The sequence below is a fragment of the Arvicola amphibius genome, chromosome 15 (assembly GCF_903992535.2).
Source record: "Arvicola amphibius chromosome 15, mArvAmp1.2, whole genome shotgun sequence".
In the NCBI taxonomy this organism is placed as follows: Eukaryota; Metazoa; Chordata; class Mammalia; order Rodentia; family Cricetidae; genus Arvicola; species Arvicola amphibius.
The window spans coordinates 48,357,824-48,381,955 of NC_052061.1; the positions used below are offsets into that span (position 1 = coordinate 48,357,824).

Consider the following 24,132-nt stretch of genomic DNA (forward strand, 5'->3'; position numbering starts at 1 on the left):
AGGCATGTGAGCAGTGACCACTCAGAACTGCCCTGGGGGCTCTAGGAGGTTCCTCTGCAGTACTCACCCATAGCCAGCCAGGAAGCCAAGGCTAGGAGGGCTGACCTTGTCACTGAAGATGACCATGGGCAGCAGGTTGCAGTCAGCCTGGCAGTCCTGCAGCTCAATCACCCACCACTCGAGGAAGTCAGAGGCCTTTGTGTCTGCTTGAGCCCCAGGAGCCCCTGTGCCCACTTGCTCCCTCCGCAGCTGGATACGCACACCAAGATAGTCGTCTTCCTCATCTGAGTTGAGCGGGGTAGTTAGAGCTGGGGGTCACCCATCCCTGGCCTAAGCTGAATCCCAGCACCCTGATTCCACACTTACCTGGCTGCAGCTGCTTCACTGGGTTGGCTTCGGGTCCATTGGGAGCACGAATGTACTTGGGGAAGAGGTGGGGAATGACGCTGTGGGAGGAGTCAGCAAATCAGGGGCATCTTAAGCCCTCCTGCCCACCTGCCCACAGTGGTTTGCACTCACACTGACTGGTCAAGCCTGCCCTCCAGCAGTTCGGCCAGCTGCCTCCGTGCTGTGCTGTTGGGGGCCAGCTCCAAGGTGTGCTTCTCGTTGGTATACTCCACCTTGCCACCCTTGGCCAGGTCCCTGCGGGGAGGGCAGTGTTAGGCAGTGTGAGGCATCCCCCACAGCCCTGTAAACACAGGACCCACCTTTGGAAATTCCAGGTGAAGCGCAGAGTGATGTCAGCCGTGCCATTGTACAGCTCCTGCTTCATCTGGGCCCGGCTTGGGGGGCTGATGCGCCACAGTGCCCCTGAGCTGCCCTCAATCTGTGCAGTGACGATGTCCTCAGGACTGTACTGGCTGATGAACTGCATGGCTAGCTGTGTGGAGCACACCTCGGTTAGGGGGCAGCAGGCCACCTTTTCCCTGCCAGCCCACCTCATACCCAGTGGATACAGTGTAGGTCACTTACTGGGTAGGGGTCAAACTGCTGGGACAGATCCTCATAGTCCTGGGGCGTGAAAGGCACTATAGATGGCTGCTGGGCACTCATGGTAAACAGTGGCTGGGGGTGAGATGCATGATCAGTATGGAGCAGCCATCCGTAGTAGCTAGTGGAGAAGGAGTGGGCTGGAAGCTGGCTACTCACCTCGTAGCCACCCAACTTGAGGGTAACAGTGACATCAATGGGCTGATTGACGACACCCACCACAGAGCGTATCAGGGACATGAAGAGCAGTGGGAACCAGATGATGGCAATGATGAAGAGGATGATGAGGCCACCCATACCATACTTGACAATTTTCTTCTTTTTCTGTCCCTTGGGCTGTGGGTATTTCTGGAAGGGAGATACTGGTCACCCTCCCAGCCTCTTGGCCGCAGGCTGTAAGCCTCAACCTGGTGTCACCGAATAAGCCTGAGGTCCAGGAATAACCCTGAATAGGATCGGGTGCTTTAGTGAAGGGGAGCCTACTTTCTGCACAGCGGCAAGCAAGGACATTGGAGCAGAGAGTTTGATGTGGGTTTACATTTCCCAGAAGACAGACATCTCTGAAATCTTATGGCTGGGGACCTTTGGGGAACACCAGAAGTGAACACAAAAGGGAAAAGTGTTTTTTAAATTAACCTGGATTTCAAAAGTGAAAATGAGGGTGGACTGCTTTTGTATAAGTCCAGAGTTCATTTCCAGAACCCATGTTGGGTGGCTCACAACTGCCTGCAGCTCCAGCTCCAGGGGAATCTGGTGCCCTCCGTTGCCCTGCATGGGCACCTGCACTGGTGTGCATACCCACACACATACACAGAAGCGTGGGGAAGTGCAGAGCAGCCATGTGGCGGGATGGAGTAGCCAGCACCTACAAAGAATGCTTACAAATCTAACAGATGACCTGAGCACATCTAGGGTGTGATCTGAATAGATGTTTCTCTAAGGATGATAATCAGCCAGCAGCACATGAACTGTCAAACTCTGGAAATTCAGTTTGCTGGTGAGAGAGATGTAGCCACTAGAGAAACAGTTCCAAATGACTGAACAGTGACCTCATAAGTGCCATGTGTAGGTTGACACAGTGAAAATAGCAGCCGTCCACCGTGGAAAGGTAGACACACTGGGGTTTCTGCACTCTGGAGTCTATTACATGGGTCTAAGGAGTGGAGTCCTGAACCTCGAGAACACTGAGGGAGAAAGCAAACAGGCAAACCCACAGACAGGAAGGAGACTACAGACCGCCAGGGGTGGAGAGGGGAGATGGGGAGCAACCAAAAAGGGACGAGGTTTCCTAAAGCCGGCTGCAGTGGTGAGGACGTGTGCTTGGTGAATATACTAACCCACAAAACACAGCCCTGCTCCACCACTCAAACCCAAGGGCCCAGTCCACTGTCCCCCACTGACCGCTAGACCCACTGCAACTGTCCATGAACTCTAGGAAACCCCTTTCTCTGGGCTGCTGTGCATGTGGGCTGTAAACTCCCAAGAGATACCCATCCATCCTCTGCCCTGGCACCTTCTCTGTCTCTCGGCTGCACTTGACGATGAAGATGTTAGCGTAGATGTCTTCCACACACATCCAGTTGGACAGGGACAGTGTGGTGTCAGTCCACACCCAGTCCATGACTGCCCGAAGCTCCACCAGGAACGGCACAAGACGGAACCTGCCAAGGCCAAGGCTCCATCAGCAGGGACAACCTACCATGGCTTCTACCTGCTCTTCACGGTCCCTAGGCAGACCACACTCACCCCTGGAAAAGGAAGAGGTTTACATGATTGTACTTCTTGGTAAGGAAGTTGCCCAGGATACGGGTGGGGTAGCCGCAGCGGATCTGGTAGGCAGACAGGGCAAAGTAAATGCACTTCACGAAGTACCACAGCTGGGCCACTGCATTCTGGTTGAACATTCTGAATGGAACAGGACAGGATGTCAGGAAGGGTGACCCACACCCAGAGCGTACAGCGCCTCAGGGTAGACTGAGGCTCCTGGGGGCAGTGCCTCACGCCACCTACCTCTCGGTGACAGCTGGTAAGATGAAGAACATCCAGAGGTGAATGGCCACCACCAGGACCACCTGAAAGGCCAGCTTGCCCAGCACAGTCTTGCGCAGGTAGAGGGCACGGTCAATGACCATGGTGCTGAACTGGACCAGCAGCATGAACAGGAAGGCCTCCGGCACCTGGTCATCTGACAGCGAGGATGCAATGTCCGTGGCGGCAGAGTGCCTCTGCAGTAGAGGGCACAGATTGGGGAGATAGAGCTGTACTGCACCCCAGAGTTCTGAGCCCATGCGCTCCAAAGGCCTAGAAGCCGGCTTTCCACTCTGAGGTCCCATGCCCACTTACCCCAAAAGCCCAGAAACCAAAGATAATGATGATGAAATCGACAATGTCGGCCAGGAACATGAGAACATAGACGTCAGTGGCCGCTCGGTACTTGGTGTGCAGAATGTCACGGAAGAAGCGCCGCAGGGGTTGGTAGATGCTCTGAACTCTGTGGATGGACAGCCTCAGAGGGATCGGTATCCAGCTAGAGACCACCTTCCTGCCCCAATGCCCACCATTCCCAGCCAGGTCACTCACAGTGCCAGGCAGAAGCTCTTCAGCCAGCGCCCAGCTGCCTTCATTCTTTCCTGGACCTTCACTCTCCCTCGAGTATGCCGTGGGCTCTTTCTCCCTGCAGCTTCTTTCCCCTCTTCCTCTTCCTCAGCCTCTGTGAGTGTGTATGTCCAGGGGAATGCCAGTGAACCCACCTGAACCCACCAGGGGCTGTGTCCACGCCAACAAGCTAACATCACCCACTTTACAGACAGCACAGAAACCTCCCCACAGTCATCAGTGAGGGAGCAACTTCTGCTGTGTTCTTTTTTGGGGTAGGCTTGAGACTTCAGCCCAGGCCTATAGACATCTCGCCCAACCCCATCCCAGGGACTACAGGGAGATCCAACTGAGGGGTCATCTGTGTCTTCTCCCCTCCCAGGAATCTGGCAGGGGTCTAGTCTGGGCTCTCACCTATAGCTGCTGTTCCTTTGGGTCCTAGGGTCTTTTTCTTCCTCCTGAAGCGTATGTTAATGTGCCTCATCTGCTGGGGCTTGAGATCCTCTAAGGGCTCTTGGATCCCATCCTTGGATCTGACGCTCCCTTTCCCTTGGATGTGGTCCCTAGGGGTACCAGCCAACACCAGCTCCTCCGGATGCCCAGTGCCTGCATCAGGCTGTGATTCCAGCATAGCTTCTGACTCTTCCTCAGCCTCCTGGTCCTTGTCACTATTCCTGCATTGGTCCTTGGAGAAACTATCCTCCTCATGGTCCCAGAGGCCATAGCACTATGGAGAATACGGAAGAGCATTGAGGAGGCCGACCCAGGCCATACTTAGACCAGACCCACGCTGGGTCATCCAAGTATTCAGCCTCACCACTGGGCTCAAGAATTCCTGGAGTTTCCAAGGGGCCCCTGCCACCCCTGCACTGGCCTGTGGGCTCACCAGTAGCTGGGAGCGGTGGAAGAAAAGGGCCATGAGCTGCACCAGGTCATACTTGATATAGCTGTCAGTTTTCTCAAGACCCAGGATGCGTGGAGGGAAGTAGGGCTTGTTCTCATAGCGCCGCAGCACCACATAGCTATTCCAGGGGAAGAAGCCAAACTGGAACAGGTACTTGGTGACCACCATGACCTGCAGGACAGAGCACTTAGCATGGGCCAAGTGGCCCAGACCCAACCCTACGAGCGGCCACCCACCTCAGTGAAGACAATGGCTGTCATCCAGAAGCGCTTGCTGGGTCTCGGGATGGTCAGCATGGCCCACAGGAAGATGAGCACCGGCAGCACCAGGGAGGCAGCTGAGGCCGTCACCATGTGGTTGAGGATGATGATGAAGTAGCAAAGCAGCTCTGAGTGTGCCGCCACACACTGGTACACAGCTCTCAGCAGCCGCAGCGTCCGGCCCTGCTGTGCTTCAAACTGCTCAGCCTCCTCCAGCTCAGGGATGTGTAGGCGCCTGCCACAAGACCACAGGAGTGTGGGGACAAGAGCCAGAAGAATCCTCAGGATGCAGAGCCCAGCCTGCAGTCATGGCAACAGTCTGACCTGAGGCCTAGCCAGTTCCTTCCTCCTTCACCTAGCTCCTCCCGCTGGGCCTCCTGCTCAGGAGAACTCCCTCGAAAACCTGCACACAGCCCCGCCACACCTGTCCAGGAGCAGCTCACTGGCTGTGCGCATCCGTGAGCGAGCATTGGCTAGAAGCTCCTGGGAGCCATGCAGAGAGGTCCCAGCCTGGAGGTCCCCAGCATCGGTGATAATCTCCTCACTGCCACTGCGGGTGTTGTAGCCTGTGCTCAGGGGGCTGCTGGTGTCATCTGTCATGCTACTCAAAGGCTCTTCGGCTCCCAGCCCACTGTGGAAGGAAAGGTCACAGAGAGGGCCAATTCTTAGACTCGGGAGAAGGAGAAAAACAAGGAGTAGCTGAGACTGAACAGTGCTATACCCTGATGACCTGTTAGCAGCTCAGGGTTCAGTCCCTGCTTTGGGCCAAAGGACAAGCAGAAACGGGGACTCTGGCTCACCCCAGGCCCCTCGGGCCCTGCACCAACCTTGAGGCTGTGCTGGGTCCATCACGCGTCTCCATGGGACCTGCTGACAGTGTGGTCTCGGCTTCGCTCACATAAAGCTGGTCTAGCACGCCTCGACGGACCTCTCCACTCTGCAGAGAGCATGGAAAAGCTCTCAGGCCACTGGGATGGGTCCCAGTTCTGCTCACTGGCGCTTAACAGGGAGTAGCTATGGGTGTGGCCTTGATGAGGTATAGGAGGGGCTTGGCGCAAGGGGCCCTTACCCGCAGAAGTTCCTGGGTGAGCAGATAGCGCTCTGCACGCAGCACATCACTCATGGTGCGGTGGTGCTTGGTGAATGTGCACAGCCAGCGTGTTAGCCCATCTACTGTGGCCTGGCCCAGCACCCACAGGAACTGCATGGTGCTCAGCACACGTTGCATCATGTGACTGCGGCCTACAAAGAGAGCAGGGTGGGGCTGGAGGGCTGGCTGGTCGCAAGAGCCTTCAGCCCCCTGCCCTCTTCCCGGCAAGCCCACACACCTGCCATCTCGTCCTCTGGGGCCTCTGCTGGCTCCACCTCCGGGCTCAAGTCACCTCCTGGGCACAGGGATAATCAGCATCAGGTAGCCCTGCCCTGCAGCTCCCCCAGTGGAGCCCCCCAAGCACACTCACCAGAAGTCAGCTGTCCTGCCTGCTCCTGCCGTGCCTGTTCCCGACGCTGCCTCAGCACCGTCTGGGCATTGGTTACCCATGCCTGGTATGCCATCTGCCAGCCAGATATCCTGGTTAGAACTCTGGCATCTCGAGCTGAGAGATCCATTCAGCCTAGCATCACGGTCCCCTCCCAAGGAACAGGATGGAGGGACGGCCATATCGGACCAGATCTTAGCTCCTGCTCTCTATCCTCCTCAAGCCCTCTCTGGAAACGGACTTGAGAGGCTGTGATAATCGGAAGGCAGACATGCAGCTGCCCAGCCCAGCATGACCTATCCCTCAGAACCAGGGCCTTTCCTAGACACCAGTATCCATCAAACACATGTAGCCTTTCTCTCAGATCAGGTGGCACTCATAGAGCCCAGAGGTAAGGAGGAGGGTGTCAGAGCCAGGACTTTCGTGAAACGTAGTAGAGGGGCTACCTAAGACCCTCATATCTACAGCCTATTTCCCCAGCTACCTGGACAGGTCTGATGGGCTAGACGGACTTCTGGGATATATAGGAGCTGGTCTCCAAGGCCCTTGGATATCTGTCCCTCCACACTGCCGCAGGAACTCCATAGACAGAGCAGGAAGGCATGGCTCCAACTCACCTGGAAGGCATTCTGAGTTGCAGGCCTGGGGTCCTCAGGTAGGGCCTCCTCTTCCTCCTCGCTATCCGACTCAAACAGGAAGTAGTCCCCAGAGTGGATGACTGTAGTCAGCAGGGACAGGAAAGGGTATGTGTATGTGAGAGCTAGTCTCCATGGCAGAGTTGATTTCTCCCCAGCCAGACCCGGAAAATCCTAGAGTTCCTATCTTAAGTTTTGACTTGGGTGGTAGCAGACCCGTTGTTAAGGATGATGCTCCCCCTCAGCATCTTCCACCCACATGGCCTTGCTTGAGTGCCCCCCTTCCCACTAGAACCATCCCATCCAGGGTTCAGCAGGATAGGGAAGGTGGTCCATGCACAGAGAGTCTGACGTGACCAGACAGGACAAGGAAAAGCTAGTAGGCATCGGGGTCAATAGCACAAGTGCAGAGGGGTAAAGGCCAGATACCTGTGGCGTGGTCCAGCCAGGGGCGCCACCACTGTCTCCGTGGCGGGGAGGAGCCCCCTGGGCTGTCAGGCCCTGTGGAGGGGCAAGGCAAGCGTGAACAAGCAAGGGAGGCTGTAAGGGCAGCCTATCTTGGGCACAAGGGCACACGGCAAAGGCAGAAACAGACACAGAACTCCTGCAGTGACAAGGTTCCATGTGGGGCCACGTCTCAGAGCCCTGAAGGGATGGAGAGGGGACACAAGTGCAGGTGGACAGTCCCAGGTGGCCATATGGCCTGCTGGGACAGAGGGGAACACATGGCACAGGACTGGGTCCTGAAGCACACCACTTACACGGAGCACAGGACAGGACAAGGGTGTGGGGCCCTATGGCACAGCACTTGCACAGGTGCAGAGAGGCTCCAGCAGCATGAGCATGCCTGGATGCAGTGTGTGGGGGGTGGGGGTGGGGGCTGGGATGCAGTTCCTCTGAGCTGCTGGGTTTTGTCCATGCTTGCTGTGGGAGCTCCTTCAGCCAATAGCCTCTAAGATACCAGCCTCCCAAGTAGGGCGTGGTCTCCACAGAACATGCTTACCTGGCCTCTGGCTGGGATCTTGGGAGTCTGTGGACTGGAGCTGACCACGGCTTGCCTGGCTCTGCCTGTACTTCTCCTGTTTGGCACGGATGCGCTTCATCCTGTGAGCAGGAAGGAGCTCTGAGTGCCAGGCTGGCCAGAAGGATCAAAGGGTCCCTAGCCCAGATGACACCTACTGTCTTTTCAGCTGGGCCAGCGACTTCTCCTCGATCTGGCGGTGGAAGTTGATGCTCTTAAGGTTGGCTGCGTTGTAGAGGGCAAAACCCCTGCAGGGAAGAGCGAGACCTCAGCACTTCCCTCTAGATGCACGAGTTTTCTCTACCTCTGGGACTGGCGGAACTCAAGCCCCTGCCCCTAGGGAGCCCAGCTGGTCCTCCTACTCTTACTGAGGCATATGCTGGGAGACACCTGCAGCCACGTGAGAAGAAATATGTTTTGCCACCTGTTTTCCTGGGGCAGTACACCATCACAGGAAGGGACATTGGGTAGCAGCTCTGGGGTAGGAAGACGAAGCTGTTGGCCCTAAGTTCAGCTCCAGGGGCAGAGACTTCTGTTGGGAGCGTGATACCATGTCACAGCCCTCCAGCGGGAGACACTCAGGCCAATTTGGGTCATATGTTGGTCTAAACCACTGCAGGGCCACATTGTCTTCTCAATGTGGGCAGTAAGGGCAGCTGTAGTGATACCAAGGTGCTAGGGGTCCTTTGCTCTCCTTTTTGGTGACAGGATCGAGAGATGTTGTCCGAGGGGAAACCTGTGCTGAGGATGAGAGATGCTACCCCACCCCAGGGCAAAGAAGCTAGGCAGACCTGGAGGCCTGCAGGGCAGTGGCCTTCAGGTCAGCACTGACATGCAGGAAGTAGTAGCTGAGAAAGATGCGCCGTTGCAGTAGCAGGAAGAAGAAACAGACGCTGTCCCAGATGATACCGGCTTCCTCCACAGGCAGCAGGCAGTCCCGGTCTCTGCTCATCATCTCTTTGGCTGTGAAGCGGAGGCCAGCAAGGCTAGGGGTTAGCACCAGAAGCAGTGGAGAGGCTTGTGCCTGCCCCTCACCCACATTTCTTGCCCACTCACGATTGTAGTAGCCTTTTACTGTGCACACGAGGCTGAAGAGCTGGATGACCCAGCAGAAGTTGCTCTGCATTTGCTCCACGAAGACACAGGACAGGAGCTGGGGCCGGGAGAGGGGCAGGTTAATGCAGGGCTCCTGGGGAGGCCTGGGGCAGGGTTGGGTGGGCAGTCTGCTCACCGAGAGCATATTCTTGGAGATGATGACCGTGACGTTATAGAGGATGAGGCAGTCCCACAGCACGAGCTGGGCCCGTGTGTCCTTCTGTAGCAGGGTGGTGCCGAAGAGCAGCAGGTAGAAGCAGGCCAGCAGGTACCCCAGCCCAAAGATGCTGATGCGGGTGGCCCCTGTGATAAACACCACCACAAGCACCAGCCAGAACAGGTAGCGGAAGACGGCTACCTTCAGCATATCCAGATAGGACCTGGCAAGTGGGGATATCACTGAGGTTGCTGGGTCAGGCCAGCTATCCCCTCTTAGCAGGGGCTGCAGAGTGGGCAGAATGGGACCTACCTGCAATGGATGAAGTTGGGTATAGGGTTGGGCTCCCCTCGCAGGGGCTCCAGGTGATCAGTGTTGATGCCAGCCATGCGCTGCCACTCCTCTGTACGCTCAGCCGAGAATACCTGCCACTGCTGAGAGGCGCAGAGCAGCAGGAGGAAGTCACCTGCAGGACAGGAGAGCTGCTAATACGGCTTGCACGTGAGAAAGGATGGGCTGGCAGGAGCTGAGGGGCCGCTCCCATTTCACAGCCGAGAAATGTCTAGACGTAAGAGCTGGAAACAGGACACACTGGTCTCTATGGGTGCTGTATACGTGCACATGCGTCAGGGAGTGTGGGCTGCTGTAGATCTCCCTGCATACTGTGGGGCCATCAGTGTGCACACCTATGACCACGCTGTGTTCATCCATACACTCATTTGACATGTTTTATTTGTATGAGCCCCATCTGGATGAGGCTGTGGGGTGGCACGGCTCTCCTATGGAAGGAAGACTGTCAGCACCTAGACAGCTTGTCCCCTTGCTAGTTCCAGACACAGGTCCCTGCGTATCCAACAAGCACCCTGCCTATGGAGTCTTAACACTCTCCTGTGGGGTGGGCAGGTATCCTGGAGGGAGTGGTGGGGTTGCACTTACTGATAAGGTTGGTGGAGTTGGGGGCTCTGAAGAAGTCAGGCAGGTACAGCCACTTGATGAGAGCAGAATTCATGGGGATAGCCTGGCTCCAGCGCCATGGGTAGTCTGTGGGTGGGGCGCATATCAGAAAAGGCACAAGCTGTCCTCACCCCCCTCTGTTACCAGGAGTCTCAGAGGCCAGTGACTGTGTCACACATTCCAGTGTGGTTAACTAGTTAACTAGTTATTCTCAGCACCACAGTCTTCAGAACAGTGACCCATGGATACAGAGAGTCTAACAGGATGTGAATTTCTAAGCAGAAACTACACCAGGTCTTGGGGGGGGGGGGAGTGAGTTGGAGGTGGCAGAGGTCACTAATGGTCACAGGGCAGGACCATGGTGAGCCTCACCTGAGACAAGGCAGGTACCTCCCAAGGAGATGCCAGTGTTTGGAATGAATTATGTTCAAATAATTTATTAGCATGAAACATGTAAAATAATAACCCAAAGCTGGAAATAACCCAGAAATCCTTCAACAACTATGGCACACCTTGGATACTGTTGCTGAAGCAACAACACCTGGAAGAATCTGCTTAAGTGAATATGAACACCTGAGAGGCCCTGTCATCACCGCTAACAGAAAGCAAACATCTGAGGAATTTTGATTGCGCCCACTAAGAAAGAAGCCAATTGCAACAGAGCACACTGCACCATTTCTACCATGTGACATTCTTGGACTGGACAGAAGGTAGACTGGTGCCCGAGGAAGGGCAGGGCTGACTTCGAAGGGATGCATGAAGGGCATGTAGGGTGGTTGGCATTCTTGTCAAGAACCAGGGCCCAAGCTGGGCAGTAGGGGTGCACACCTTTAATTCCAGCACTTGGGAGGCAGAGGCAGGCAGATCTCTGAGTTCGAGGCCAGCCTACAAGAGCTAGTTCCAGAACCGCCAGGGCTCCACAGAGACATTGTCTCAAAGAGCCAAAATAAATAAACAAATGAACCAACTAGGGCCCTGTGTGAACTCATCAAATCTAAAGGATGGAATAACACAGCACAACTCACACTATGTCAAAAGAGTGTTCTAGGTTTTGGAGGAAGACAAGGACAAACTGGAAGATCATTGAGTGAAGACCTCAGAAGGTGCTGGGAAGAAAGGAACCAGTTAGAGTCACAGAAAACCATGCTTCAAGAGAAGAAGGAGGCACCACTAGCCATGTGGACCATAGATAGTGCACCCTAGGGTTATAGTCACGATAGATCTGTCCTAAAACTCTGTCTGAATAGCACTGGGGCTCTGTGGCCAGGAGCACAAGATGAAACAGGAATCTCAGGAGCAGGAAATGCCAATGTCCCTGGGAAGACCAGGCCATGAGAGGGCTGGGAATACCTATAGCGAAAGCTAGAAGGTTTGAGAGACAAAGCACACAGCAATGGTTCCAGAGTAGAGAAAGGGAAAAACCAGTTATCTCAGCACAGGAACAGACATTTGAATATACAAATAGAAGGGGCAATAGCTCTCTTTTAGAAGATGCTGAATGGGAAATGAGATTTGCATAATCTTAAAGCATCCCCCTGTGATATTAATTCATTATGAGGAAAAATATAAATGTCCATGGGAAAACCTGGCAGATGCCACTGTAGCTGAGTCAAGAAGATTAAGGCCACCAGCAAGAAGACATGGTATCCCCGAGGACACTCTCAGAACTTGTCTGAAATGTCTGGAACTGTTCCAGGTACATAACCGAGCTATAGGAGACATCCCAGGCAATCTCACAGGGAGGAGAGATTGTCCATTCCTCCAGGACACAGAGGACAAGGAAATCCCCAGGAATCACCCCTGCTGTAGAGAAGGATGCCTACTGGGTTCCCACAACCTGGGGCAGGAGGACAGTCTGGGGACCTGAAACATTTTCCACTCTGTTGAAAACAAAGACAAGGGACTGGGATGTAGCTCAGTGCCTGAGCACTTACCTAACGTGTGTTAAGTCATGGGCTCCACCCCTACCCCGAGGATGCTAAAAGAAACTTTAAACAGGCGATTGAAAAATGCAAGCTCTCTCTGCAAAGAAGCTAGTGGAAGACTGAAGACACATGAGGACAGAAAGACCATCTCTGGAGCGGTGGGCAGAGTCACCCTGTGGTAATCGTGTCTGTAGCACCCAGATGTGGGCAGGCAAATGCAAACAGATCAAATGGGCAAGCTTGGTTATAGTCATGGGTCACACCACCTCCACTGAACCATCACGAAGCCCATGCCAATAAAGTTCCCCATGCCTAGCTAAGCACATCCAACCCTTGGGGCATGTGGCAAAGCTACCGGCCTGGCTTTCCAGAAATGTCAAAGGGATGGGAAAAGCTGGATGAAAGAGCCAGAGAATAGTGTTGTGGAATATTACTTTAACTATGTAAAGATGTGATACATTTGTTTAACTAGACAAAGATGTGATACATTTGTTTACCGCTCATTTGTTTAATGAGGTAAAGATGTGATACATTTGTTTACACTGCATTTATTTAATGAGGTAAAGATGTGATACATTTGTTTTACCTTACCTGCCTAAGGTACCCGACTGGTCTACTAATAAAAAGCTGAATGGCCAAAAGCTAGGCAGTAGAGGGCTGGCAGGCAGAGAGATAAGTAGGAAGAAGAATCTAGGGTTGAGAGAACAAAGGAGAAAGGGGGAGATGCCAGGGGCCAGCAGGCCAGTCAGCCAGTCACAGGAGTAGGAAAGTAAGAGGCCCAGAAGGAAAGAAAAGTAAAAAGTCCCGAGGCAAAACACAGATAAAGAGAAACAGGTTAACTTAAGTTGTAAGAGTTAGTGGGACAAGCATACTATGAGGCCAAGCATTCATAGCTAGTAAGAAGTCTCCGTGTCATGATTTGGGAGCTGGTTGGTGGCCCAAAAGGAAGCCAAAGGCCAAAATGAACACAACTACAAGAAAGAACTGGTAGGGGGCTGGAGAGATGGCTCAGAGGTTAAGAGCATTGCTTGCTCTTCCAAAGGTCCTGAGTTCAATTCCCAGCAACCACATGGTGGCTCACAACTATCTGTAATGGGTCTGGTGCCCTCTTCTGGCCTGCAGGCATACACGCAGACAGAATATTGTATACATAATAAATAAATATTTTTAAAAAAAGAAAGAACTGGTAGCCTACAAATCACAATCCCAGAGAACCTAGACAACAATGAGGACACTAAGAGAGACATACATAGATCTAATCTACATGGAAAGTAGAAAAAACAAGATCTCCTGAGTAAATTGGGAGCATGGGGACCTTGGGGGAGAGTTGAAGGGGAGGGGAGAGGCGGGGAGGGGAACAGAGAAAAATGTAGAGCTCAATAAAAATCAATAAAGAAAAAAAGAACTGGTGCCATTTTAATACAGACTACACACCTGACAATGGCATTGTTGCAACAGGCTGTCAAAAGAGGCCACAACCCTGCAGGCATAGGTTGCCCTGCCCTCAGAAAGCCAACAACTATGGCTCATATGGCCCAGAGAGAATGTGCAGGTCACAGAGAATATAATTGGTGCCCTTGACAGGAATCTAGGTGTGGCCAGGAAGGGACGTGAGCAAAGTCCAGGAAGGTGGAAAGGAAGCAGCCCACAACTCTCCATGCAACCACACGCCCCCCCCAACCCGTGGCTTACCGATGCACAGTGCAGGTGGCATGCCGAGGCACAGCAGGTATTGATACAGCAGGAACAATGTAAGGAATAGACAGTAATTGGGCCAGAGGCGGGCGATGGCTTCTCGGCGCCGGCGTGTAAGGATGGCTACCAGCCAGCAGCCATGTAAGATCACCATGAAGTTCATACGTTGTCCGATCACATTCACAGCCATCAGGAAGCAGATCTGGAGGGAACACAAGGGATGGACATGACAGGAAGGATTCTTTAACCTGCTCCAGGTCCACAGACTCAGAGGACCCCTGCCTTGAGGTCACAGAGTGGCTCCTCTTTACTGGAGGGCCAGTCACCTAAACCACTATCCTAGGTGGGCAGCAGAGGCTTCCATACTGGAAGGAGCAGGCCAAGGCTCAGGGATGAGGGGCTCCATGGCTGGGGAAGACTTCAGCTTGAGATACTGGCCAGCCTTGGCCGGCTCCTGCCTGGGCACCTCCCTGGCCTTCCTGAGGATTGTAGCCAGCCTCTCAGCTAGCCTCAGGGTAGGTTGTGCTTCGAGCACTTAGACATCATTACAGATGCTCAACGGAACCTCTTATCATCAGTCCTGCCAAAAGGAGTGACGTGTGGATGGATACCCAGCCTCACCTCCAGCCCGAATTTGTAGAAGAAGAAATTGATGAAATATTTGAAGCAGCTAAGTAGGTCTTGGTCCAACCTCTGGCGAGTGCCATCTGCACACACGGCCTGGGCAGGCAGAGGGGCCCGCTGGTGCTGCCGGCGGTAGTGCTCTTGGCGCCGGTACACCACAGCCTCAAACACCAGCAGCAGAAGGATCTGTAGGTGGTTCTGTGTAGGTGTGGCCAGGAGTCAGTGGGGACCATCAGGGACCATCAAGGGACCATCTGCCCTGGCTGCCAGTCCTCACTCACCTGGATATAGCCCAGGTTGGGGAAGCCCTTCCGCACCCCAAACCAATTGGCAGGGTCGATAGGGCCACGGTACAGCAAGGACTGGTTGATCTCCTTGGGCTGCAGGTTGGTACTGTTGGAAAAGGGCTGCAGAGAGGGGTAAGCATAAGCCGTAGGTCCCAGGTCAGGATGGTGTAGGGACTGGGGTGCTATCTTAAGCCTATCCCATGGCTGAAGCTCCAGGTTGGGTCCAGAATAGACAACAGCTGCCCTACCAGAGGTTCATTGGGTTGTCAGTCTTGGGGCCACCTTGATGGGGAAGGGGACAGGCCAAGGCCATGGGTGTAAACAGAAGCGCAAAGAGAAAGGACAGAGCCAGGTGAATATCTAGGCCCAGCTCTACTCTGCTACTCTGGGCCTCTGGTCACAGGAGTTACTGGCCCAGTGTCTCCACATGAGAAATCACTCCAGCCAGGACAACTCATCCTGGGGAAGCTGCCCTTGCCCACACCTCTGTGCAGTTGCTGGAGTACTCGTGTGGGTTGACAATCTTGAGCTGATAGAGCATCTTGCACACGATGATGATACAGGTCCACACGGTGGAGAGGCAGGAGGCCATGGGTCGGAAGCGTGGGTATGGCAGAGCAAAGGCCCACAGCACCACCAGCAGCAGGTTCATCACGGACACCTGTGGGGAACAGGCGGCAGTGGGCAAACCAGGCAGCAGCTGGACTGGACTCCAGGACGACTGTCACGACCTCTCAGACTTGGCTCCAGGGCAGTCAGCAAAACCAGGCCAGGAGTGACTCTTGGTCTCTCCCAGGCAGGACGCAATGCTTCAGACAAGGAAACCGAGCCTGGGATGCTGCACTCACTTCTTTCAGGGCCACCCAGACAGTGTAGAAGGCGACCAGCTTGAAGATGTGCAGTTCTAGCAGGCGCCGAACAAACACCTGGATGCGAGTGAGGACATCGGAGAAGCTTGCGGCTAGGTCCAGCAGCCGGTCAGCCACCAGGCCCCATTTGCTGGCGGCACCTGTGGAGGTAGGGCTCAGTGAGGAGGGGTGGGGCTTAGGAAGGAGATAGAAACTCAGGGGGCTTTGGGAAGAGGGTGGACCGTACAAGGGGAGGGGCTCAGTGCTGGTGGAGAGAGTGGGGTTCAGTAAGGAGAGTGAGTAGGGCTTGGTAGGGAGGATGAGGCTTAGCAGGGATGGGGTGGGGTGGAGCTCAGTATGGAAGGGATAGAGGTGAGGAGGAGCTTGGGCTCAAGGAGAAAGGGGCAGGACCAGAAAGGAGGGTTGGGACTCCTGGGGCTTATGTATGTCTTCCTCAAATCCATATTCAGGAGGTGGCAGAACTGAACACAGGCCCACTTCTTGGCACCCTGTGTGCCTGGTGGGGCTGTGTTCTGGTCACCCTTTCCCAAACTTACCTTCAGGGACCTGCGTGGCCTGGTGGGTCCCATCCATGCCCAGCCCATCATCCCTGAAGACCTCCTCCTCCTCCTCCTGCTGCTGTAGCAGAGGGGCCTCGCTCACTGCGTCCTGCCTGGGAGAGACCAAGAGTCACTTCCTACCTGTGTTCCTGTCTCTTCTTTGCCTGGGGAAGCCCTCGTCCCCTCATAACCTCCCCACTGTCTTCATCTGTCCATTCTAGCCTGAGTGTACAGGGACCAGAGCAGCATCACAGCTCCTGTCCAGGCTGAGAATGGCCATCTCACCCCGTGACACCGACTAAGAAAACACTGCGCCCCCATGGCCCTGGAAGGCAGTGAACCTGTGAGCCCATCGAGGGCGGCGGGTGCCTGGTGGGGGCACGTGCTCTAGGTCGGTGAGCTGCATAAAGGGCCGGTGGAAGTAGTGCAGCTGCAGGATGCAGGCCAGCAGGAAGAAGCCAGGGATGAGGATGCTGGAGAAGAGCTCCGACACGCTGAACTGCTCCAGGCCCAGGTCTCCCAACCTGGCAGAAGAAAGCCGTCAGTACCCCACTCTGCCCTGCTCCAGCACTCACTGTGAGCAGGAACAGTGCCAAGGCACGGGGTAGGGACGAGGGAAGGTGACGTTGTGGCCCCCGACTCACTGCTCATCCGTAAAGCCCGTGAGGTTGCGCCAGTAGGTGGGGAAGTCTTGGAACTGGAAGGTGTACACTGCAATGAGCACCAGCATGGTATAGGCCACCACCAGCCACCAGAAGACCCGGAGCAGCTTCCTCCACAGGCTGTAGTAGACCTGCAGGTGGTGACCGGTGAGCGGGGCAAGCAAGGAACAGAGCCCGCTCACTAGCCCTCCCTGCCCATCGCTGTGGGCACCTGGAACAAGGTGAGGCACAACAGGAAGAGGAACATGTAGACGATTTTGTAGACTACCAGGCGACCGGCAAAGCTGACCACGATGAACATGCCAGCGCACACATAGATCCAGTACTTGGCATAGATGCCTGTGACCAGCTCCCCCAGGCTCCGCAGCAGCGTCTGAGTCTGTGTGGGCTCTGCGGAACAGGACAGAAGGCAGAGTGATGGCCTTGGCAGAGGGAGGATAGTGGGGGTGGCGGCTGTTCCAGCCCCACATGCTACTTACCTGTGTCTGCCACCGTGACCTCCAGCAGTGCAGTAGGCACCTTTGCCTTCTTTAGCAGCTTCTCCTTCACAAACTGGCGCAGCAGGAGCCAGAATGTTAGCAGGTAGAGCAGCTGTGGGGAGTAGGGGTGTCACCATGGGGCCCTCGACTCCTTCCGTGACCACAAATGCAACCTCACTCACATGTGTAGGCTTACATGGCCACAGATCCACAGATGTACATAAAAGCCACACAGACACAGGCTCACAACCTTACATATACTCTCCAAACTCACATGTTTACACTCCTGTTATTAAAGATGCATACAGACACTCATACTAGTAAACACATAGGCGCACAGTCTTATGAGCTGTGTTACAAACCATCAGCCCACAAATCATGGGCAGGCATCAAGACGCTGTTATACACCTGCCTCATGCAGGAACACCTGGGTGACTCAAGAGCCAAACTGACTAGACACAAGCCATGACACCCAAGGCCACATAATGGAGCCGTCAGGCAGGCAGAATACACAGGCCAACCCCAGCATCAAGGACATGGAGATAGCACCTACAACAGCACAATGCCACTCACTCAGCAAACATGCTTTGAACACATACACCACATATATGTATTTGTTTTTTTTTAAGACACATTTTCTCTGTGTAGCTCTGGCTGTCCTGGAACTCACTTTGTAGACCAGGCTGGCCTTAGACTCACTGAGATCCACCTGCCTTTGCCTCCCGAGTGCTGGGATTAAAGGCATGCACCACCATCACCCAGCACAACTTCTATATTCTAGGGTGGGCCCAGAGTAACTCAATGATGAATTAGACATACTCTCCTACAGTGTCCACTCAACTGATCATGTGACCAATTAACACTATTTTCCTTCTGGGTTCCCGGGCAGAAATCTCACCACTTCCCAGATGTGGCAGATTACACTCACCATGGCACCAAGGTCCAAGCAGGGGTAGCGTGTGTGCTCCAACCCCAGCTGGTGCAGGCTGACAGGGCCCAGGGTAGTGGGCAGCTCGGGAAGTTCCATGGCCCACACATAGCGCAGGCAGCAGAGTGTCAGCCCATAGAGCAGGATGCAGGGCGAGCACAGCATGGCCAGCTGGTGGCGGCTCCGCACGGTCCAGATGAGGCAGGCCCAGAGCAGCAGCACGAAGGTCAACCAGCTGTGGTACGTGATGCTCCACACCTGGACGGCCAGGGCCAGTTAGCAGGGACTGCATGGGACACCTGGCCGGCTCGTCAGTCCCCAACAGTAAGGCCCCCATGAGGAACCCATTGTGTATATATGCGCGGCACACATATGTGGGATGTGGGTGACTTCATGGGCAATTCCAGGACAGTTTCTGGTGACTAGATTGTGGGTCCCAGTTTCTGAAATGAACGACATATCCCACCTCCCTGCCGTCTATAAGGAAACTGCAGTGGCACCAGGGTCTGCTCCTTACCATCATGGCGATCAGGGCACACACATAGCTCTGGTCCATGATGAGGTGGCCCAGGCCATGCAGTGGTGACATCTCTTTCCGCTCAGCCAGCCTGGGGCGTGCTGGGGGTGGGACTGACATTAGCTACCACATAGGAACCCTTTGGAGTCCCTTCCCCATATTCAATGTGGCCCTAAAGCATGGAGCAGGCCACCCGCATGAGCAGGGCGTACAGGTGGGATGAGGTCAGGCCCACCAGGCAGCCATAGTAGATACTGGCCAAAACCAGAAGAATCTGACCCTTCTGGCCATATGACCCTGGCTAGACCCTTCTGGCCTCACTTTTTTTTTTCTTTTTTCTTTTTTTTGGTTTTTCGAGACAGGGTTTCTCTGCAGCTTTTTTAGAGCCTGTCCTGGAACTAGCTCTTGTAGACCAGGCTGGCTTCGAACTCACAGAGATCCGCCTGCCTCTGCCTCCCGAGTGCTGGGATTAAAGGCATGCGCCACCACCGCCCGGCTCTGGCCTCACTTTTTAAGACTAATGCAGGAGCCCCTTCAGATCTGTGACTCACATGCACCAGACAACAACAAATTGCAAAAGTAGGCTGGGCCATGGTGGTGCACGCCTTTAATCCCAGCACTCGGGAGGTAGAGGCAGGTGGATCTCCGTGAGCTCGAGGCCAGACTGGTTTACAAGAGCCAGTGCCAGGACAGGCTCCAAAGCTACAGAGAAACCCAGTCTCGAAAAGCAAAACAAAAACAAGACACCAGACAAGATGCAAAAGTGAAGGTCAGGAAATGTAGCTCAGTGTACAGCATAAAGCCTGGCACACAGGTCCCGCAGCCAATCTCCGGTATCAGAAAATAATTTCAACACCAGAGTTCAAAGCAGAGGTCTGCAAGATGGCTCAGCAGATTAAGGCCTGCCACCAAGCCTGAGGACCTGAGTTCAAGACCCATAGTACGAAGAGAGACCAAACTCCTGCAAGTTGTCCTCTGACTTCCCTATATACATACAAATAGCTTGATACCCTACACACAATAAACAAACTAACATAAGTAAAGATTTTTTTTAAGTTCAAAATAAATAAGGACCCAGAAAAAGACCTAACGGCCCCCACAGCAATGCAAACCAGTGAAACTCCAAGGCCAGCACTCCCAGGATGTCAGAGGCTCCTGGGACCACGGGCTATGGGAATGGGAGGCTTAGAGAGCCACCCAAAGGGTCTTGGGGATCAGCTATTTAGACATAGGGACTGGCCCTGGAAGGTTGGGGCATAAGGCAAGGTCTGTGCAGAAGACCTACAGCCACTAGGGGGCAGCCCCAGCCTTGCCCACAGAGCGATCAGAGCCAATGGGCCCCTGTTAAATAAGTGTTCACAGGAAGGCAACCCCATAACCACCAGGCCTATAACTCACTGGGACGCTGGCGGACAGGGCTCTGGCTGGTCAGGACGTGCACGGTGCAGTTGTCGATGTCAGGTCCTGTGGACGTCGGCGTCGCACACTGCAGAGGACACGTGGGTGAGCTAGCGTCTGCAGGCAGCTCCCAGTGACTTTCGGATTTCTACGACCACCTGCTCACCTGGGTGGCATCCCTAGCCTGGGGCTCTGGCTCCAGCCGATCCAGTTCCAGCTCATGTTCCTCATCCTCTCTAGGGGCCTCCTTCCTCTGCAGAGACCAGAACACTGAGTATGGTCCGGGCTGGGAGGGCCCCAGGAGACCTGCCTCAGGACATCTGTTTTGGTGTCCCTGAAGCCAGCAGAGGTGATGACAGGGACTCACCAGGTCTGAGGGGCGGCTCTTACGGAGCTTCAGGAGAGAGGTGGCCGTGTAGTAGAGAAGCAGCAGGATACCAGGACTCACGTAGATGGGCCAGGAATGGTTAGTGTTGAGCACCAGCGCATTGGGGCTGGAGCAGTTAGGGGGGTTTATAAAGTTCTTGAGACCGAACACCCTATCGGAGAGAGGGCACGTCACTGACTGCCAGCTTTGAGGGCAGCACAACCATGGTGAGAAGACCCACGTGGAAGCCTTACCTGGCCCAGATGCTGCCGGGTGGTAGCACATCCTGGACAAAAGGTGTCTGATAGCAGTAGAGGCAGATGATATGGCCGGCGCCGAAGGAGCTCACCATGACACACAGTGTGTTGAAGCCCAAGGAGCTGAGAGGAAAGTGGCAAGCCCACCACGTGCAGATGGCCAGGAAGACCAGAAGGTAGACACTGGAGAAAGCTGAAGGGTGGGCTATACCTACGGGGAGAGGGGGGACAGGCACTTTGGGTCACACCTAGCCTGGCCCATCAGGGAGCTCTGAGTCATCTCCCCATGCCGGTCAGTGTCAAGATTCGTATTCCCTGCCCCAAAGTACCTGCCAGTGCTAGCAGCACAATGGTCAGCATCCTTCCAGAAGCCATCAGCAGCCAGTGGGCTGTGACCCGGAAACGGGAGGTCAGCCACAGCCTGCGTCTGGTTGCCAGGGCAGGGCCTCCCTGTGGCCCCACTGCTGGGGCAGCACCCATGTCGTCACCATCCTGCTAAAGGCATGGGGAAGTGACATCAGCATCATCACCCCAGGGCTGCTCCAGCCTCATCTGCCTAGCTGAGGGGAGAGATAAGGCCTGTCCCACAGCTGCCCCTCTGACGCTGCCCGCAGCCCGATAACTCTTTGCTCAAGACTCTTTGCTCAAGCCTTTCTCCCTTCTCACTAGAGCTCTGCCACAAAGTGTCACCCTCAGAGCCCTATGCACAATCCTGGCAGGCTAGGCACAGAGTGGCCCAGCTGTTCTGGAACAATTCAAGCACCTCTTTTAGTCCCATCTTGGTCATGATGCCCTAGAAGGCAGGACCGCCTCCCAGACCCCAAATCTGTCCCTGAAGAGCCTGTGTCAGTTTTGTTCGACTCCTGGAGAGAGAGTTTTAGGAGGGAGGGAAAGAGGATGTACACACACATATCATGTACCCTACACTGTGTTTTGTTTTGTTTTTGTTTTTTTTTTTTGTTTTTGTTTTTCGAGACAGGGTTTCTCTGTAGCTTTTTTGGAGCCTATCCTGGAACTAGCTCTTGTAGACCAGGCTGGCCTCGAACTCACAAAGATCCGCCTGCCTCTGCCTCCCGAGTGCTGGGATTAAAGGCGTGCGCCACCACCGCCCAGCTACACTGTGTTTTTATAGCACCTTCAGACCCATAATCCTTGATCCAGAGGTGATAGGTGACTGCCTCAATCCCACAGGTCAGGGAGAACATGGCTACATTTGTATTTTATGGGGCCTCTAGGGAGGTGGGGGCTGGGGACACAGGAACATCAGGACCTCCAGCTCTCCAGCTAGGCATTTTCTAGTCTTCCCACACCCCAGAGAAGGTACCATGTCCTGAACTGCTGCTGCCCTCTCTGACCCTCCAGAATGACAGAAGTGATCAGCTACATGAGAAGAAATGAGACAGTCTTTGCCTGGGGCAGGAGACTGTTTTCCCTGGCGCTGACAGAAGGGTTTCCCAGAAAAGAGCTGCATCCCAGGCCTCAGGAAAAGCCAGGGTATGGTGGAAAAGAACACAAACTGTCGTCAGCAGCTCTAGATCAAGCCAGCTGCTGGCAGCCCATGTCCCCAGCTGTGCCTGTGGGAACACTTGAGGGGTTACTGGGTACTGGCTCTGGGGCTAGATGCCATGGGCACCTCCCATGCTCCAGTAGTCTCGATTCTGTATAGCCTTGGGAAAGTTACTTAACCTCTCTGAGTCTGCCTCCCATCTTGCAAAGAAAACTGTGGAGCCTGGGCATGAAAGAGGAGCCAGCTATCGAGGTCCCAGGGATGTACCATTTATCGTAGACTAGAAGCATGAGGCCAGGAGGTCAGGCAAGGAGATAGAGTAGCTGATCCCTGAACTACCCCCTTCTACGAGCCCACAAAAGCTGAAAGTAAGGCCAATGAGGATCTTGGGGAGGAGAAGCTGAGAGGGAAGGTACAGCTATATTCTGCTAGTTCAGAGGAGAGGAGATGCATCTGGGGTGGAAGATTTGCTGGCCTATCCTGGGAGCCTCTTTTTTTGTTTTTCTGTTTTTTTTTTGAGACAGGGTTTCTCTATAGCTCTGGCTATCCTGAAACTCACTCTGCAGACCAGGCTGGCCTCAAACTCACAGAGATCTGCCTGCCTCTGCCTCCCGAGTGCTGCAATTTAAAGGCATGTGCCACCACCACTCGGCTGGATTTTATTTTTGAGACAGGGTCTCGCTGTATAGCCCTGGCTGGCCTGGAGGCCCTGGGAACCTCTTGAGAAGCACGGTGACAAATGAGCAATTCTAGGCCGAGGAAGACAAGGATAACTGCTGACCAAGTGACAGAAGCCCCCAAACCACCTGATCCTCACAGCTCCACCCAGCCCCCGACCTCTAGAGACTTCTGGAGTCCCTTCTGCTCTCTGGCATCCTCTAGAGCCTAGCAAGTGGCAGGTGTTGATAAATGGATGCTGGGACTTGGTGTCTAAGAGTAGGGTGTGCCTGCACCAAGGCACCTGGGTGGCCATAAATCCTATCTCAGCTGGGGGAGGGGGTAGGCTAAGACTGGCGTGGTGTGGGAAAGCTGGACTGCAGCCCTCGAGCAGGACTCAAGGGTGCTGAAATGTCCAGCTGTGGCCCCTGGGAACAGTGGCAGGACCCTGTCTCTCCCTAAAAATAAGCTTGATTAGAGCCTTAAGTCATGCAGGGAGGCAACCACAGCCTCTCAGGTTCTTACCCAGCCAGCATGTTTCGGCTTGGCGGATGCCCACAAGTGAGAGTTCCCAGAGCACAGACTCACTCTGGGGTTCTGCAGAGCAGGCCTCCACATGACTGGAAGTAGGAAAATGTGGCACAGCATGTTTTCCTTCCCTAGATCCCTTTTCACACACTTCATGCTTATTCTCCAAACTTAACTCTAAATGTCTAAGTTTGTTAAAATCAAAACCGTCGGAGTGGGTGGGACGCCAGCATTCACGCCCTCACCACAGTCTTAGCTGCTTCCGTCCCTTACCAGCTCCTGGGCGTGCTGGCTCTGCCGTGCTTTCCTTGTGAGGCGTCCACAGAGGCCAAGGCAAAGAGAGGACACCACGAGGACTCCCAGGTCAGGTGCCACCAACCTAGTGGTGTTAAAGATGTCCTTCAGGTCCTTCAGGTCCAGCCTGTGAAGGACAAGGAGAACAGAGCAGGATCAGGGGACAGGAACACGCCCAAGCCATCCTTCAGAAACCCAAAGGGAGGCTCACAGGGGGTGAGGAGGGAATGGGGATCTTACCTTGTAACCCCTAGGTGTCGAGACACCTTCTCCCAAAGGCTGCCTGCAGAGAAAAGACTTGAGAAGGAGGCACCAGGCCAGGCAGGATGCCCAGTGGTTGTTCTAGTGAGTCGTGGGGGCCCTGCAGGCATGGCTGCTAGGGATCTCACAGAGAACAGGAATGCTGAAAACGTCACCTTTTTTGTTCGTTTGTTTTTGAGAGAGGGTCTCTCTAATGTAGTCCTGGCTGTCTGGAATTTGCTATGTAAACCAGGCTGGCCTCAAACTTAC

The 24,132-nt window shown here is 54.4% G+C and overlaps 1 protein-coding gene across 3 annotated transcripts in view; it reads right to left on the reverse strand.

Annotated features, from left to right (window-relative positions):
- The window catches only part of Piezo1 (piezo type mechanosensitive ion channel component 1), a 64,585-nt gene that overhangs the window by 594 nt on the left and 39,859 nt on the right, over positions 1–24,132 (reverse strand). The window contains exons 4-50 of one of the 3 annotated variants that reach the window (XM_038312733.1): positions 23,863–23,905; positions 23,602–23,749; positions 20,966–21,128; positions 20,634–20,847; positions 20,380–20,551; positions 20,179–20,265; positions 20,013–20,100; positions 18,615–18,715; positions 18,098–18,355; positions 17,170–17,281; positions 16,902–17,080; positions 16,673–16,821; positions 16,370–16,552; positions 16,026–16,141; positions 15,469–15,629; positions 15,105–15,281; positions 14,615–14,740; positions 14,331–14,531; positions 13,707–13,911; positions 10,072–10,176; positions 9,448–9,601; positions 9,115–9,358; positions 8,940–9,036; positions 8,675–8,846; positions 8,042–8,131; positions 7,866–7,966; positions 7,292–7,363; positions 6,845–6,945; positions 6,210–6,303; positions 6,078–6,134; positions 5,819–5,991; positions 5,577–5,686; positions 5,174–5,380; positions 4,726–4,984; positions 4,472–4,660; positions 4,000–4,312; positions 3,571–3,700; positions 3,334–3,481; positions 3,001–3,215; positions 2,737–2,895; positions 2,504–2,651; positions 1,150–1,338; positions 973–1,065; positions 708–880; positions 520–642; positions 367–446; positions 68–284 (exon numbers count right to left, since the gene is read on the reverse strand). In XM_038312733.1, the coding sequence (XP_038168661.1) occupies positions 68–284; positions 367–446; positions 520–642; positions 708–880; positions 973–1,065; positions 1,150–1,338; positions 2,504–2,651; positions 2,737–2,895; positions 3,001–3,215; positions 3,334–3,481; positions 3,571–3,700; positions 4,000–4,312; positions 4,472–4,660; positions 4,726–4,984; positions 5,174–5,380; positions 5,577–5,686; positions 5,819–5,991; positions 6,078–6,134; positions 6,210–6,303; positions 6,845–6,945; positions 7,292–7,363; positions 7,866–7,966; positions 8,042–8,131; positions 8,675–8,846; positions 8,940–9,036; positions 9,115–9,358; positions 9,448–9,601; positions 10,072–10,176; positions 13,707–13,911; positions 14,331–14,531; positions 14,615–14,740; positions 15,105–15,281; positions 15,469–15,629; positions 16,026–16,141; positions 16,370–16,552; positions 16,673–16,821; positions 16,902–17,080; positions 17,170–17,281; positions 18,098–18,355; positions 18,615–18,715; positions 20,013–20,100; positions 20,179–20,265; positions 20,380–20,551; positions 20,634–20,847; positions 20,966–21,128; positions 23,602–23,749; positions 23,863–23,905 (7,096 nt within the window). Of the gene's footprint in view, positions 1–67; positions 285–366; positions 447–519; positions 643–707; positions 881–972; positions 1,066–1,149; positions 1,339–2,503; positions 2,652–2,736; positions 2,896–3,000; positions 3,216–3,333; positions 3,482–3,570; positions 3,701–3,999; positions 4,313–4,471; positions 4,661–4,725; positions 4,985–5,173; positions 5,381–5,576; positions 5,687–5,818; positions 5,992–6,077; positions 6,135–6,209; positions 6,304–6,844; positions 6,946–7,291; positions 7,364–7,865; positions 7,967–8,041; positions 8,132–8,674; positions 8,847–8,939; positions 9,037–9,114; positions 9,359–9,447; positions 9,602–10,071; positions 10,177–13,706; positions 13,912–14,330; positions 14,532–14,614; positions 14,741–15,104; positions 15,282–15,468; positions 15,630–16,025; positions 16,142–16,369; positions 16,553–16,672; positions 16,822–16,901; positions 17,081–17,169; positions 17,282–18,097; positions 18,356–18,614; positions 18,716–20,012; positions 20,101–20,178; positions 20,266–20,379; positions 20,552–20,633; positions 20,848–20,965; positions 21,132–23,601; positions 23,750–23,862; positions 23,906–24,132 lie in introns of all 3 variants that reach the window. The other 2 variants (XM_038312731.1, XM_038312734.1) reach the window with 2 other exon arrangements.